The sequence below is a fragment of the Lagenorhynchus albirostris genome, chromosome 8 (assembly GCF_949774975.1).
Source record: "Lagenorhynchus albirostris chromosome 8, mLagAlb1.1, whole genome shotgun sequence".
Classification (NCBI taxonomy): Eukaryota; Metazoa; Chordata; class Mammalia; order Artiodactyla; family Delphinidae; genus Lagenorhynchus; species Lagenorhynchus albirostris.
Window position 1 is genome coordinate 28,295,684 of NC_083102.1, and position 16,787 is coordinate 28,312,470.

Genomic DNA, 16,787 nt, shown 5'->3' on the forward strand with positions numbered 1-16,787 from the left:
GGGGCAGCAGGAATCAGGAAGGCCTCACTTCTTAAAGGAGGCGCAGAGGTTTGGAATTCTGGCAAGACAGTGAAGAATGATTAGAATCAGAGAGACCTGCTTTTGAAAATGCTGGCACAGCAGAAGGCGGGGGGAAGATAATTATGGGGGGCAGAACAGGACAGGTGGGCTGAAACGGATCACAAAAGTCACTCTATGGCACACTAAGGAGTCCATTTTTCACTTTGTAAGTGATGGGGATCAACTGAAGGGATTCAAACAGGAGAATAATATAATCACATCTGTACTTTAGAAAGAGAACAGTGGGATGGATATTAACCTGGTACAAAACAAGTCCTGAGTATTACAGAAAATCGATCTGACTTTAATACCTTTATTGAGCACTTTATATGTACTGGGCACTGTTCTAAGTGCTATGAATATACTGACTCATTTAATCATTGCTGCGCCCTTTGAGGTAGGTACCATTATTAGCTCTTTTTTTTTTTTTTTTTTTTTTTTGCGGTACGCAGGCCTCTCACTGTTGTGGCCTCTTCTATGGCGAAGCACAGGCTCCGGACGCGCAGGCTCAGCGGCCATGGCTCATGGGCCCAGCCGCTCCGCGGCATGTGGGATCTTCCCGGACTGGGGCACGAACCCGTGTCCCCTGCATCAGCAGGCGGACTCTCAACCATTGCTCCACCAGGGCAGCCCATTATTAGCTCTTTTGACAGATGAGGAAATAAGAGGCAGAGCCTATGGAGCCCACTCTGAAGCTAAGCAGTTAGACAGTCTGACCCCAGACCCTGTTACTTATCAGACAAAATAGCAAAGGAAACCCCACTAAAACCTGCTTCCTTAGACTATCATGAGGTTCATAATCTTTATCTCAGCTAGCACTCCCTGTGAAGTCATGTGACATGGTTAGTCCCATCTCCTTGAAACCCTCTCTCATTTGGATTCTGTAAAACCCTCTCCCTCCCCCTGCCTTCCTAACATCCCCCTCTTTTGGTCTCTTTCACTAGTTCCAGTTCCCTTAGTTTACTAACTAAAACAGTGATGAAAAATCATGCTTAACATCCCTTAAACTAAAAATTTAAGTTATTGCCAATTAAAGTATGCTATAAATTTTATTATCTAGAATTTTGGATAGGATAGCAGTTAAACCAGAATTAATTCATGGGGCCCTAAGAATGTTCTCATCACATTCCTAGCTTTCTGTCCAGAGAGGAAGAGTACTAGAGAGGCTGGGGCAGAGCGATCTTGATTTCTCTCTCACCCGCAGCTTAGCACGGCCGCTCTCTTTGCCTGGAACCATCTTTCACCCATGTTGGCTTAGTTAGCTCCTACTTATGCTTTATCTCAATTTAAAGTCCCTTTCTCTCACTCTCGGGAGCCTCCCCTGAACCCCTTAAGCTCTGTAGGGGCCACAGACCTGTGTCACCACAGTCTACTACTGGGGCATTTGTCACACTTTGTAATCTGTCGTTGGCATGTGATTGCTTCTGCATCCCCGGAACCCGGGAAAGTGTCTGGCTCATGTTATACATCCAGTAAGTATTGGTTCATTAAACTAATGATCTCAAAACTTTAAATTTCGCTTTGTCGAGGAGTATATAATAGCATCCAGGGAGAAGGCAAGTCAAGAAGTGATAAGAACTCAACTCCTTCACATTCTAACACAGATTAACTGAACCTCAGACTCTCCTCAAGGATATATGGGGCGCTATAGGCATGGATGCAGCTTTGGGGGTTTTAGAAAAGAAAACTATATGTTATTTACGAAAAAAGTGCTGCAAGCAGCTCTTACTTCCTAGAGATACTCATGAAATATGAAAGGAAACACACATGTAAAAAAGCTAGATTAGCCGTTAGTAGCTTAGAGATAATCCAGTTTAGCATGTGCCAACTTTTGAATGTGCTTTGATGCTGATTCTGGGTGGCTCTGCTATTGTTTCAATTTCCAGGTGGCAAAGGGCTATAAAATACAGCTTTTCCTGTTTTCCAGTTCTTTAAGATTTATAGCTATTTTCTATGAATTCCAGCTATCATATACATTTCTATATAAATTTATTTAAATTATATATATATATTTAAGATATTTACATAAATATATTTATAGGTAAATATTTATAAATATATTTATATTGTACTTATACATACTTATATTCATAAACATAAATACATTTATATATTTATACATAAATAAATCTGCACTTACATATAAATCATATATAATATGATTTTTCTTAAATGAACGTGTGTTATTTTTATAATGAGAAAGAACTGATTTTTATTTTGGGGGAAAACATATACCAGATTGTTACTCTTGATACTCATCAAGATAATGGCTCATTGACTTTGTCACTGGGAGAAATGAAAGGAGCAGAGAAATGATCAGAAAGGCATCTACAGTCTTATCACACTCAGTCTCCTCAGCCCGGGTACGGTCTCCTCTTTCTCAAAAAAAATTGTCATCAAAAATTAATCTGTTAGGGCTTCCCTGGTGGCGCAGTGGTTGAGAGTCTGCCTGCCGATGCAGGGGATATGGGTTCGTGCCCCGGTCCGGGAAGATCCCACATGCCGCGGAGCAGCTGGGCCCGTGAGCCATGGCCGCTGAGCCTGCGTGTCCGGAGCCTGTGCTCCGACCGCAACGGGAGAGGCCACAACAGTGAGAGGCCCGCGTACCGCAAAAAAAAAAAAAAATTAATCTGTTAAATTAGAGCTGGATAGCATCTTCTAAGGGACTAAAGTTCAGCCGAGGTAGACAAGAACCTGATTTTAAGTTCAAGGTTGCTGCTCCTTCCTAGAGACCGTCAATCACCTCCCTGGCTATGTGCAGCTGCTGGATGGGACTGGATGCCTGCACTTCGGCTGGCTTGCCTGTGAGTCTGCCTGGGAACCCCCAGGGTGGTCTTCTCATTTCGGGCTCTTTGAGAAGGAGCCCACAGTGGAGTTGCTTGAGCTCTTTGTTTCCAGGACAGTGCATACAGGCATTTAAAAGTGAGGGGGCCTCTGGGTGGGGAGTAGCCCCGCAAACAGCCGGGAGCATCACGGGGAACCTGGAAGCTGGTCCCACTGATGCCAGGCTCCACTCTGCACTCAACCTCTGTTGCCAGGTTTCTTCCTCAGTCACGATAATTATTTCTCAGGGGTTCCCAACTGCCTCTCTCAGTCCTGGCTTCCTTCAAGCCCACCTCCCTAGGTTATTAGATACTACTCTGAATTTACCTCTAAATAGGGTTCAAGTTCGCTTCCCTCCCCATAGAACCCTAGGCATATACAGTTTGAGGAATGAATCTGGGCAGCTGTTAAGTGTCCCAGAATGTTCTGTGATAGTTAAGATGGTCCCTGCACAGTCTATAACAGTTTGGAGGCAGGTTTGCCAGAAGCCACAAAGAGCCTCTAAGATCCTCTGCATTCCAGCCAAGAAAAGTCCTAGCTCTGGCCCAAAGCATCTCTTACCTGAACAAAACATACTACATGGTTAAACAGAGACTGTATTCATAGGTAGCAGGACAGAGAGATAGCCATATAGATACATACATACATTCAATGGATAAAGGGGAAGAAAATCAGTCCTAAACATGTCTGAATATATTTCAAAATAATTTTTGTATCAATAATTCTCTGCTTCAGTTAATAAGAAATCTTTCTGAATAGAAGAAATGAGTCATTTACATATTCTTCATCTTTTTGCTCTTTGAAAGTCCTCGGTTTAAAGAGTCAGAGTTACCACACAGAAAACAGGAAACTAGGTAAATAAGCCTTGCACTCAGCCTTTACTGATTCATAAAATAAGAAGGTGACATAGGTCAACTTAAAATAATTGCAATGGCGGGCTTCCCTGGTGGCGCAGTGGTTGAGAGTCCGCCTGCCGATGCAGGGGACACGGGTTCGTGCCCCGGTCCGGGAAGACCCCACATGCCGCGGAGCGGCTGGGCCCGTGAGCCATGGCCGCTGAGCCTGCGCATCTGGAGCCTGTACTCCGCAACGGGAGAGGCCACAACAGTGAGAGGCCCGCGTACCGCAAAAAAAAAAAAATAATAATTGCAATGGCATTTTGCCTAAATGTTGAAAATATTTAAATGAATTTTGTGTGATTACATAAACTGTGGTCTGATCTTAGATTTTTTTTAAAAATTAATCATGTAATATTCTCTCTCTCAGTGTATTTTGTTTTTTTGTTTTTGCTGAAAGATGAATTTTATGAACCAGGGCACTTCAGAGTAAACACAGAAAGTGAGATAAAGGAGGTCCAGAAAAGGGAGGGAGAACAGTACATCCAGCCATTAAGCCCAGACATTTGAGCACAGACAGAAGGAGAAACAGCCAGATGTTCTCATCTTGAGCTGCTAAGGGACTTGTCCAATCCATTCAAGACTACCAAGTATAGTCAGCAGGGGTGGTTATGAGGTTGAGCTAGAGAATGTGTGCAATTTCAACTCTACTCACGGGAGAATACTACTGACATATTGTTTTACTCTTAGATACATTCGGCAATGATTATTTAATTGTAATGCTAACCTGTAGCCACACGTTTATTTTTTCAGTTCTATACTAAAGTGATGGTTGCAGAGAAATAAATTCTAAGTTTTAGATTATTTAACTGAACCTATTCAGCCTTTACAATGAGGCATGCTCTACTCATCACATTTAGCATAGGGAAAGTTTGCTCAGTCATACATCTTAGCTAAACTTTTAAAAATGTACAATGATAGGAAATACCTGTCTATAATATGCATTTAAACAGCCCCCTCTAATCCTCTTGTGAGATTATCAGATACACCCCGACTTGTTTAATCTGTTTGGGCTCAAGTTAAGACACTGCCATAATAATCACTTGGATTTGTAGCGTAACTGCTCAAAGAGATTTCCTACAACAATGTGAAACACTGATTGATTCATGCACAATCAGGGAGGGCATTGTTAAAAACTATTTACTGAAAGAAAACTGAAATACAGAGCAGTTAAACAGCCTGGTCAGTCTGAACGTTAGTGATGACCAGACAGCCTGACTCTACATGTCCTCGTGCTCTGATTAGATGTCTGTGGCATCCTCTCACTGCAGCTTAGCAGGGACCCTACATTCTCACAGGTGAAAATGCAAAGCTGTGGTCCTTATCCAACTACCTTGCCCTTCTTAGCTAAAACGAAGAGAAGCAAGTTGAAAACCTTTTGTTTCAATATACGTGTTTAAACAATTAGCGAAATACGAATCGCATGCAATAAGATGTGATCGTCTCCTGCCTCCTATGGCCCTCCATAGTCCCGTTCTTCAAGGGTAACCACTGCCAACAGGGTTGTGTGTATCTTTCCAGGCCTCTCTTCTATGCCCATATAAACATATAATATTTTATAAAAATGAGGTAATTCTATACATGGAGTTCTAGAACTTGCCTTTTCACTCTTAAGTTGCAAATGAGAAATGAACAGTCTGTTTTAGATAAGGAGTGATGATTCAGAGGAAAACATAATATGTTAAAAATGTTTTCAGATTCTAGATGTAAAGAGAGGGCTGGGGCTTCCCTGGTGGCGCAGTGGTTGGGAGTCCGCCTGCCGATGCAGGGGACACGGGTTCGTGTCCTGGTCCGGGAGGATCCCACATGCCGCAGAGCGGCTGGGCCCGTTAGGAGCCAGAAATCAGTCATTATTCAAGGTAGCTTCAAATTTTCTTTCTGAGCTACCTTTGGCCTACTTTCTCCTAGGTTAGAGAAGAAAAATTACTAAACCTAACTATGGTCCAAAAATAAATGCCAAACATCAAACAAGACAATACACGACCTTATATTATGGTTCTTTTGTTTTCCACAAGTAGCATCTTCTAGTCTATATATGTGTTGGAAATACTGTTTAGACAGGATACTCTATTTAAGGAAGCAGAAATCAATTCAGCGTTCAGAGACTTTCTCCTTCCAAGGTATTCAGTCAAGTGTCTAATTGTGACTCCTGTGTGGCCTTTCTAACTTGTACCCAATGCAACCCTTTAACTAAAACTTTAAAGGTATCTGGGTTTAAGAACACTTGAGAATATATCAATACAAAATTTTCAGTTTCAAGTTGTCTTAAGGTATGGTGAAAAAGAACCAACAGAATAATTTTTTTTCATTTTCAGGAAATAAAGACTACATTTCAATAGTGACTACTTCTAAGAACAGAGCAGTGAAAGTCCATTCATTTCTGATGATCTTATCATTGCTTGAAGGTGAAAAGGTCTAACAACTCAAATAGAAGGAAAATCTTAATCTCAAGTGATCATTATGGGCTATGTGTTCATGATATTAAAAAAAAAAGACCAAATGACTTAGTTTTTTTTTTTTCATTGAATTGTCTTTGTTCAGGCATTGTTATAGAAAATTTAAGGTTAACAGAAAGAAACCTTATGTGAAACCTTCAGAAGAAACCTTTATGCAACCCTTACATGAAATGAAGTTACTAAGGAAAGAACTGGATTTTAGTGCTGACGTTCCCATATTTACAGTTCATTCTTTCATTGCAGAGTGACAAACGAACTTTGCTCACCTTCTTGTAATAACTTTAAAAATGGGACTGGTGACTGTATTTACCAACCCTGCCATTTCTCAACATAATTATAGAATATATCCTGAATAGAAAAGTTGTTTATGACCTATGTTAAAATAACACAACTGAAAGAGTAATACTTTCTCCTCCCGTTCCACCCTCTATTTCTCCAACCATTTGGTAGCCAGCAGGGATTTTTATTGTTTCTTCACATATTACAATTGTGTAATCTTTCTTAAACAACCTTAGCTTAAATGATTCCATTTAAGTCATGTTTGATGTGCGATATGATATTTTTAAATGGCTTATGGTAAAGCAGTGAGCTCTCTTACAGACAGATGTTACGATGTTCTTAGTAATTTTTATGAATAGAATTCTATATATACAAACATTCAAGGGTAGGTCTTTTCTTCTGAGATTGCAGCTAATCTGACACGTAGCTCAACAAGATAAGCTGCTGTGAACAAAACTAGGCCTATGTGTGGTCAAAACCAATTTACTTCAGCCATTCATCAATTACTTAAATTTAAGAATCTTAAAATTAATTTATCCTGGAACTTTACACAGTTAACACATATAGTTTTTCATTTTCCAGGTGGAATAATCATAGAAATTGAAAAGACTACCAACCTTTATCTACATTTGTACTAAAAAGAAAAAGAGTTAATATACTTAATAGTGAATAATCCACATTTAAAATGCTTGGCTTTGGTGTGATTTGCTTGGGAGAGATATGTTTATTTAGATAAAGGCTTTAGTTTGTTTTCTTTTTGATGCTCTTGGAATTCAGACAAAATAATCAATCCACACTCAGCTTGAGCTAAGCAGCTATAAAATGTCCTCAGCTGAAACTCTTTCTAATCTCTTCCTAGGATCTTTTGGTAAGCTTCCACCCTCACCTCAACTCTGGAACATTCCCTTTTGAGACCTACCACCCCTCCTCCCATAGCAAATGACACTTTTTAATGAATCTATCCCTTTGATCACCAGACTGTCTCTTAAAGGAGCTAAAGCCAATAGGCCTTAAGTTATGAACAGGATGATGCAACTGGATTATAAAGCAAAGAACTGTGCATTGTTTGTGCATAGATCCATCCATGAAAGCCTGGCCACTCTTCAGGTGCCATGTCTACATGCATTTAGCCCATTAAAAGGAAGAGCTCTGTGGCTGCCTCCTAAGATAGCAATATATGCATGGTGGTATTTGCAAGAAGCTACTGGTAAAACTGCCATCTTCTTGTCTTCTCCTGCCCTGAGGAGGCACCTTCAGGAACCTCAAGGACCTCAGGCTGCTGGAAACAGGTGGCATTACCCCTCATACACCTGCCCTTGCTTGGGGTGATGAGAACTGTAACCCTCTCTCTCCCTAGGCTACAGGTCCTCCATTTTCTGATTCTAGGTTTAGGGAGAATGAAGGATGCATTAAAGCTTGTTTTTCATTTGTAAATATATGAGTTCTCTGTTTAAAAGTTCATCAGTTAAAGTAAACCTGCTTTTAGTTCCACCTCAAACTAGGAAGGTAGATGTTAACAAAACTAACCAGCTGATTTTTATTCTATGAACATATTTATGTATCAAGTTTTCTACAACAGTTATATATTTTTGTTCTTGTTTAAGGATTGTTTTATTGTTAATATTATTTATAGCTCTAGTATTATTTTAATAAGGTCAGACTAAAGGAAAGTATTTTTTCTCTTATGTTTAAATCCTTAAATACTTAAAAAAAACCTTAAATATAATTTAAACATACTTAAAAGATACCTTTTACTCAAAATAACTTAGTTTAAAATCTTTAGGTTGTATGAGTTATGTATATAATAGAGAAAAATTGGTCCAGAACCTGGAATTAAATCCAGACAAACTAAGACACAAATTTATTCAAGTAGAATGTAACACACACTTTTACTGAAAACAAAAGTGAAATTGTTTAGGGTAAATAAATGGATTGTTCATTTTTTTATAGTACTTACTCAGGTGTGCCCTTCTTATTCACTTAACCATTACTTCAGGTAGTATTTATTTACCATATGTCCTCCCAAACTCCTAACCTAAACCCTGTTATTTGGGGTAACTTAAGAAATTAAGTAATTAGATAAAAGCAAATTAAAAATGGCATTTTACTTTTTGTCAAACAAGTTGATCAGAGTTTTTAAATTAGTGTGAGTAAAAATGTGGGGAAATGGATAAATTAACACAATTTTCTAAAATTTGACCATATTTATTTGACCATATATATTAATATTAAAAACAGTAGGCACTTTGATCCAACAACTCTCTTTTTGTTAAAGTCCAATTTTTCTGAAAAACAATTGCTCAAGTAAGTAGAATTTGAGGATGTTCATTACATTAAGTACATAAGAGCAAAACATAAACAAAACTTTTAAAAAAGAATAATTACTTTAAATAATTAAAAATGGCTTAGAATTATGGAGAATCTTTGTTTTTATATATTTCTCAAGATTAAAAAAATTAAAAATAATAAGGCAGAATTCGTTAGATATATAGGTCATAATTATAAATGGGTAAATTAAGAGCAAGTCTTTCTATACAATATCATACAGAAAAACCACATGCCCATCTGCACAGTAATCCACAGGCTAGATATGCCTTAATTTGTTCAATTTTTCCTGCTTTGATGGATATCTTGATTATTTTCCATGTTCTAATTTAACTTATTTCATAGAAAAGGTGATACAAATGACTAATGAAAATTAAAATACTGACTTCAACAGTAATCAAACAGAACAAATTAAAACAAAATGTCATTTTTTAAACATGTCAAATTGGTGAAGATTTTCAAAATGACAGTCATTAAATCCTGGTTTATTCAGTGGGGTAGTCACTTACTTATACTATATGTAAGCATATATATGCTCTCTAGAAAGCAATTAGGTCATGTGTATCAAGAATTTTGAAAGCATTTATTTTCTTCTACTCAATAATGGCATATCAAGGATTCTCTAATAAAAAATGATAAAAATATAGACGTATCTATTCATCTATTTGCCACCATTTCTTTAAACAGTGAATAGCTTGAACTGGATGATTAAAAATGAAACATTTATTCAATGGACTATTAAGTACCTTAAGTACCAGGATGAACAGGAATTGTCACTGCTCAGAACTAATTTCCAGAATAAATTGGATGTAAAACTCTATATAAAAAATATATAAACATAATATAATAAAAACTGGCCTGAAAAGAATATACCAAATTTTCTAGTGGATGTACCTGGTGGGAGTAAAAAATGATTTTTATGTTCTTCTTTGTGTTTGAATTTTTTTTTTAAGTTTCTACTTTTAAAGTAAGAATAAAAAAAAGAAAGAAAATGCATGCCTTGCTACAAAATTCATCATGCTTCTGCCCTTCATCTATAAAATAAAGTCCAAATTGGCTAGGCTCTTGTTGAAGCCCTTTTAATTTGATCCTGACTTATCAACCCAATCTTATTTCTAATGAGTACCCAACTCTACTATTCAGCTTTATCTCAGATGGTCATGAGGCATGTCATGTTCCCTCTAGGTTCCATCCAGGCTCATCTGATCAAGCCTAGAGCTTCTCTTCTTTCCTAAGGTTTCTGATCAGGATTTCTGGATGTAACTATTTTAAGCCAACTTCAGCTGCACATGATGCTCAAAGCCACGTCTGGTAATCACACAAAATCACGTTAGACCCTGATTCCAATTAACTCAGCACAGTAATTCAGAAGGAAACCCCTTTTGAAAGCAAGATTCCCCTCAATATTTGTTAACATTGATCATAACAACAACTGTGATCATAACAAAAATAGCAGCTAACATTTATTGAGAATCTTCTATTTACAAGGAGGCTCTGTGTCAACTCCATTTATCTCATTTAATGCTCAGAAAAATCCTCCATTTCACAGATGAAAAAACTGAACCTCAATTAGGTTATGCATTTTTCCCAAGGAGACATAGCTAGTGTGGATCTGAGATTCAAATCTAGCTCTGTCTGAGATCAATATACTTTACACTACCAACTTGCTAATGGAAAATCACTAGAAATCATTTTGCATATGATACATTTTTAGTGATTAATTGCATACCCATGTAGCTAAGTTAAAATGATGTGTGGAGCTACAAAGTTTTCTTTTACATATAAAAACAGATACAAAAACAAATAGAATTTTCCATTGAATTTCATTATATTCTAATATATTTACCTGTATAGGACCAGCCAATCTCTTCAACAAGTTTTCTCTGTTGTCTGTAGTATCCATAAGCCCAATCTACAACCAAGAAAAACCAATTGATCAATGCATAGAAAAATATGTGTGCAAATTGAAAAAAATATAAGATGCCCAAAGCATCATTCATACTATAAATGGTCCTTGATTACTCTTTTCTATGTCACCTTCCCAATGTCTCCTCCCAATTCCAACTGCCACCATTATAGACTCCACTGTCCACGCTCTGGTAATTAGTGTGAGTTTTAGCAGGGCACAGTTAAAAACTGCTAAAGTTCAGACAGAGACAAAGAAAATATTCTGTGAAAAGCAGGAGCAACCTAGAGGGTTTCATCCCAAAGTGAGACTGGGGTCAGAAAGGACAGCTTGTCCTATCTTCAGACTTTTCTTACCATTCCCTAAGTTGAATACTTGAAATCCTATAGATTAGAGATACTTTTAAGGTTACAACCCAAGTTTTATCTGTAAATGCTTCTAGGAGATCCAGAGGTTACCACGTTTTCAAAATTTACTTCCCTACAAGGCAAAACAAAATTAACTGCCTTGAAGAAATGGAAATTTAAATGTGTGTGTGTATGTTGGCTGGGAGAAAGGTTGTGTTAGACGGTGTAGGTGAATTTGTGTCTTGGAGGAACAGAGATGGCTGATGAGGTAATACAGTGGGAAGCTTGGAGTACCATAAAAGTAGTGGATGCTTCATGACCTAGAGATAGAGACTCTACATCTTGAACATGGGACAAGGGGTACAGAAAAGAAAATGGATGGAAGTCAAAGTCTCACTCCACACAATTCAAAATTTTGCCTGGAGTCATTCCTGTACCCAAGAAACAGGGATGTTATGATTCATCCTCCTCCTTCCTGTGCCATTGTGCTATTGCTCCCTTTATCCCAGCCTGTGTTAACCCTAGTACTCCATTTCAGCTACATTGTGGGCAGAATAAATCTTCGTGAACTAGGTTTGGAACCTGATCAGTGTTGACAAAACTATTTCTGTAGAAAAGGCTACAGGAGTTCCCTGGTGGCCTCGTGGTTAGAATTCCTGGCTTTCACTGCTGTGGCCCGAGTTCAGTCCCTGCTTGGGAACTGAGATCCTGCAAGCTACATGACGTAGCCAAAAAAAAAAAAGAAAGAGAAGAAAAGGCTACAAATAGCTCATTTACAAATGAATGTGTGGAACATTACTTATTCATAAACTGGGGTTCTGTCAATATAGCTTTCATTTGAATGTGAGGACTTATTTATACCATACCATACCATATACATATATACATATTATATAAATAGATAGATAGATCTTTCTCATCAGCTGCGAAGACAGACTCTACTTCCTCTTATTCTCTCTACACAGGTGTTTTTTTCTTTATTGACAGCTCCCAATTTCAAGGAGGCAAATATCTCAAGGACATTTCAGAAATTATTTTTCTCTCCCATGTTATATACAATCTGATTAGAACACGGTAATACATACTAAAATATTTTATAAAAACTTAAAAGCAGGCCAGCTTCCAGAAATACACATTCTGAATCCACAGATTATTCAAAACCAAAACCTAGCTTGGAGAAAACAAAAAAAAATTGTTTTAAAAATTTCATTACCCATAAATATAGGTAAATATTCTACTGGCTGTGGAGCACATTTCAACAAATAATTTGTTTTTATAACAGCTTTACTGAAATGTGATTTACACATCTTACAATTCACCCATGAAATTTAATGGCATTTAGTGTATTCACAGAGCTGTGCAATCATCACTACAAACAATTTTAGAACATCTTCATTATCCCAGAAAGAAACCCCATACCCTTTAGCTGCCACCCCCTAGCCCATTTCTACCTTCACTAAGCTACTTTATCTCTATAGATTTGGATATTCTAGATATTTCTAAAAAACAGAATCACACAATACATGGCCTTTTGTGACTGGCTTCTTTAACTTTGCATAATTAACATTTCCAAGGTTTATCCACGTTGTAGGATATATCAGTACTTCATTCCTTTTTATTGTCTAATAGTAGTCTATTGTACGGTGACCAAGATGGCCTTAAAATTCCCCTCAGCTTGACTAAACTTTAGACAGGCTACTTCCTAGCTCTAGGCTCTTGACCTCCCTTTTCTTCCAGCATTCAGTTTAGAAAATTTATAAATTTTCTCTCTATTCCTTTAAGATGTAAATCTTTTTTATTAGCCACATGCCAATTTTACAACTAGGACTGTACTTCTCAAGAATATGGGAATTGTCTCTCTGAAATGTAACCATTGAAGGAAATAAGCACCCTTATCTCCTACTTTCTGTGGGAGGGTAGGAACCTAACTTCCAGCTAGGTGTCTTGCTCCAAGTTGCAAAAACTACCTCCTGTCATAATGATATGAGCTTATTTTTCCTTTGAATAGAGACAATTAGCAAATGCGGATGGCCTATGACTTCCTCTCATGTCCTGCATTACTTTTACACTGGGGCTTAACCTAGCTCGTAAAAAACCTTACCCTCTCTGCCTCATCAGAGTTGAGCTCAGACTGGATTCTGCCTTCTCTCCCCTACTGCAATAGCCTCGAAGAAAGTTTTCCTTGCCTGTTTAATTTTGTACGCTGTAATTTTTGTTTTGACGTTGGCTATGCCACATTTCTTTTATCCATTCATCAACTGAGGATACTTGGGTTGTATCCTCTTTGGGGCTATCATGAATAATGCTGCTTTGAATATTCATGCATATATTTACTTTTCTACTTAAAAAATAATCATTAGGTTCATAATTTTTTTTTACATAGAGTTGTACCATAAAATGGTAGTCATTTAAGGTTAAATTCTGGGGACAAGTGTTTTTTCATGATCAAGGAATATATACAGTTATGGCCTCAAAGGTCATTTGATCCAGACTTTAACAGACTACAGAAAAATAATTTTAGAGATAAGGTAATTTTTCCCAAGGAAATGTAAGTGGTTTGTACAGGCAGAAAGTGACAAAAACGGAAACAATAATCCATGGCTTCTGCCTCGTACTCACTAAGTCTTCCACAATATCAAGGATTCCTAACAATCCTGAGCTATTGGTTACTCCCTTAAGTGCTCTGCCTGAGTAGGAACCTCTTCAAGAGAAACAAAATAAAACAAAACAATACACTGGGGTTGAACTTCACCAGCAGGAATTACTTAGACAAATAAATTATAGAGAATTGGGACTTCCCTGGGGTCTGGTTTAGATTTCGCCTCCCAATGCAGGGGGTGAGGGTTCGATCTCTGGTCGGGGAGCTAAGATCCCACATGCCATGGGGCCAAAAAACCAGAACATAAGAAAAACGGAAGCAATAGTGTAACAAATTCAACACAGATTTTGTTGGTCCACATCAAAAAAAAAAAAAAAAATTATAGCGAATTGACTGTATACCTAATCTGACCTGGCCATCAGTTGGAATTTTCCTCTGAAACTTTGCACTGACCACAGGGAAAAGATTTTTTGTCATCTTTTATGTTTTGAATATAAATATTTTTAAAATGTAAAGACAGTTTTGTCATATAAGTGCATTTTGATGATTTCAGAAGATCAAATACCACACAAAACCTACATTGAACAAGTATTATGTTGAAACAGATAAAACAACTAAGCTCTTGTTTTAATGGTTCAGGCTAAAGGATGACAGCAAAGTGTCAGCAGATTTAGCTCTCCTTGTAGGGCTTTATGGCTACACAATCAGCATTTGTCCTTGGTTTCTAATTACTTAGGTTAAGAAAGCTTTTTTCAATACAAGATTCCCAGGTGTTGGTAACTCTCTTCAGTTCCTTTTTGTATTGTTCCCTTAATTATTACTTCAAATAATCCGTTACACATTCATATGCTAATTACATAGTCCTTGGGCGTGAGAGAGTACCCCACTTTTAAAATTCTACTTAGAGATCTGATAGATGAGATGTGATAGCTCCAATGAACAAGAAAAAAAGAATCTAGGTTCACTTTTTTGTTGCATTATATACTTTGAGAACCAGTAAATCCTATATAAAGTAGAATCTATCAAAGTGCTTACACATTTTAAAATCAATTAGAATAATGAAACATAGAATTTTTTTGTTTCTGTGGATTTTAGTTTCTTTAGTTTTTATATTTTGTTTCTCTCTGTTCAAAAGTATTTTCCAGGTCTGCTTCGGTGTGAGTGTTTTGTAGGGATAAAACTAAGAAATAAATTTCAGGAATGAATTGTACACATGATACACAATAAGAACATATACATCAGTATACCTTTTTAAAAGGTAACTCTAAAATTTGTCCTGAAAAATTATTCTTCATGAAGTGGTTACCAAAGTTGAGAGAAATTTGGTTTATACTATTTTAGGTAACCTTAAATGTCTCTGTTTCAATCTATTCCATCCTGTACTTAACTTGAGCACCTACTTATTTGCAAACATGTATATGCCACATATTCCTTTATTTTTCTTTACACTCAAATGGAAACCAAAGTTTTGATAACCACCACATGGATGATGTAGATAAATTTAGCATTTTTTTGCGCATGCTTTATAAACCAAAAAAAAATAATGTTGCTCATTTTCTGCTAAAAATATCATTATAAATATTTTCAATTATACAAATGCCTCTGATTTTGCCCTAAATGCCTAAAGAAAGTCTCTGCTTTATGTTGATCAACAATTCATCACCTGTATTCTACCACATAACCTAGCAGCAGTGCTCTGACAAAATACACACACACACACACACACACACACACACACACACATATTTTAATGCTATTAAGAGGCCAAATATATGACAGAGAAGAAATAGAGTGGTCCTCAGAAAAAGTAACTTCAGGTAGAAAATAGCCACAGTTATAAATTTGAAGACTGGGATCCTAAAACTAGATTTCTCAAAGTAGACTTTTCCAAGATAAATGATATTTGCATATTTCACATCCTTTAAAAATATCACTAAGGAACTTCAGAGGAGGGGAAAAGGAAGTCAGTTGATGGAAGAAATCTGGAAAGGCAGAGAAGAAGGAACAGAATTATAGATGAATCTTTAAAGCCTTTGAGTATAGACTTTGACTGAGGGAAGACTCGGGGAGAGGGTCTAAAATGTCTCAGGTAGAGAAAGGGCATTGGGCAAATCATGGAACCAAAGAATTGGGAAGCCAGCTGGGCTCTCCTATAGGGTCTGTGTAGGTCACTAGGGATTTACTAGGGACTTGGTTATGGCTCTCCATGATACAAGGGTCACATCAATCTTCACTTTTTGTTTTCATCCTATTCTCTCCTCTCATCTAGATTTCTTTTAAAAGCATGAAAGAGATAATCTGCTGAGCTGACTGAAAAAGTGTTGAATACATTTTGTATACTGAGTATATTTTAAAGAAAAATAGTAAATAAATAAACCCACAAACAAACAAATATTTCTAATTGAAGTGAAAGAGGTGGCAGGGGGTGGGAGAAGAAAGGTTAAGTGGCTGGTGACCACTTAGAGAAGAACGTGGAAAACCCTGGAAACAGACTAGTATTATCAGAGTGATTATAACCATCCCCTAAATCATTTGACAGTCAGACACGCATAAGGCTGAAGTGGCAGTGATAAAAAAGGTTGATGGTTACTGCAGTCATAACTATCAATTACTGAAAACAAAATAATAGCAGTCCCCTCTCAGAGAAGAAAAAAATAAAATCAGAAATGAGTTCCTTTAAGGAGAGAATCAGCTTTTGATTAATGAACACCTGTGAACACATCATCTGGCTACAAAAGTCCTTTATTTCTTCAGATACTCTATTGTAAATATCTTTGTTTGATAAGAAAGCTGAGTTTATGACCCAAGTGATCTAAACCAAAAGCTTGATTAGCCAACTGAGGCAAACTTTCCAAGGAAAATGAAATCTGCCCATGAGTATAGTATAGAGTCTATAATATCATAATATCATACATGGCAGGTTTTATCTGTGCATTTTCCTGTCATTCAGTGTTTGCTGTCAAATTGTGTTAGCACATACCTCATCTTTACCTATCTGGAATATAAACTTGTATCCAGTATATACGCAAAGACATTTGTGAAACATAATTTAGTTAATTATGGTAATTCAGATAATAGGCTTGTTTAGGATATATT

General features: G+C 37.1%; 1 protein-coding gene across 4 annotated transcripts in view; it reads right to left on the reverse strand.

Annotated features, from left to right (window-relative positions):
- PTPRZ1 (protein tyrosine phosphatase receptor type Z1) overlaps positions 1-16,787 on the reverse strand; it is a 159,232-nt gene that overhangs the window by 99,037 nt on the left and 43,408 nt on the right. For 3 of the 4 annotated variants that reach the window (XM_060156788.1, XM_060156786.1, XM_060156787.1), the window contains exon 2: positions 10,686-10,751. In XM_060156788.1, the coding sequence (XP_060012771.1) occupies positions 10,686-10,751 (66 nt within the window). Of the gene's footprint in view, positions 1-10,685; positions 10,752-16,787 lie in introns of those variants that run through there. The other variant, XM_060156789.1, reaches the window with a different exon arrangement.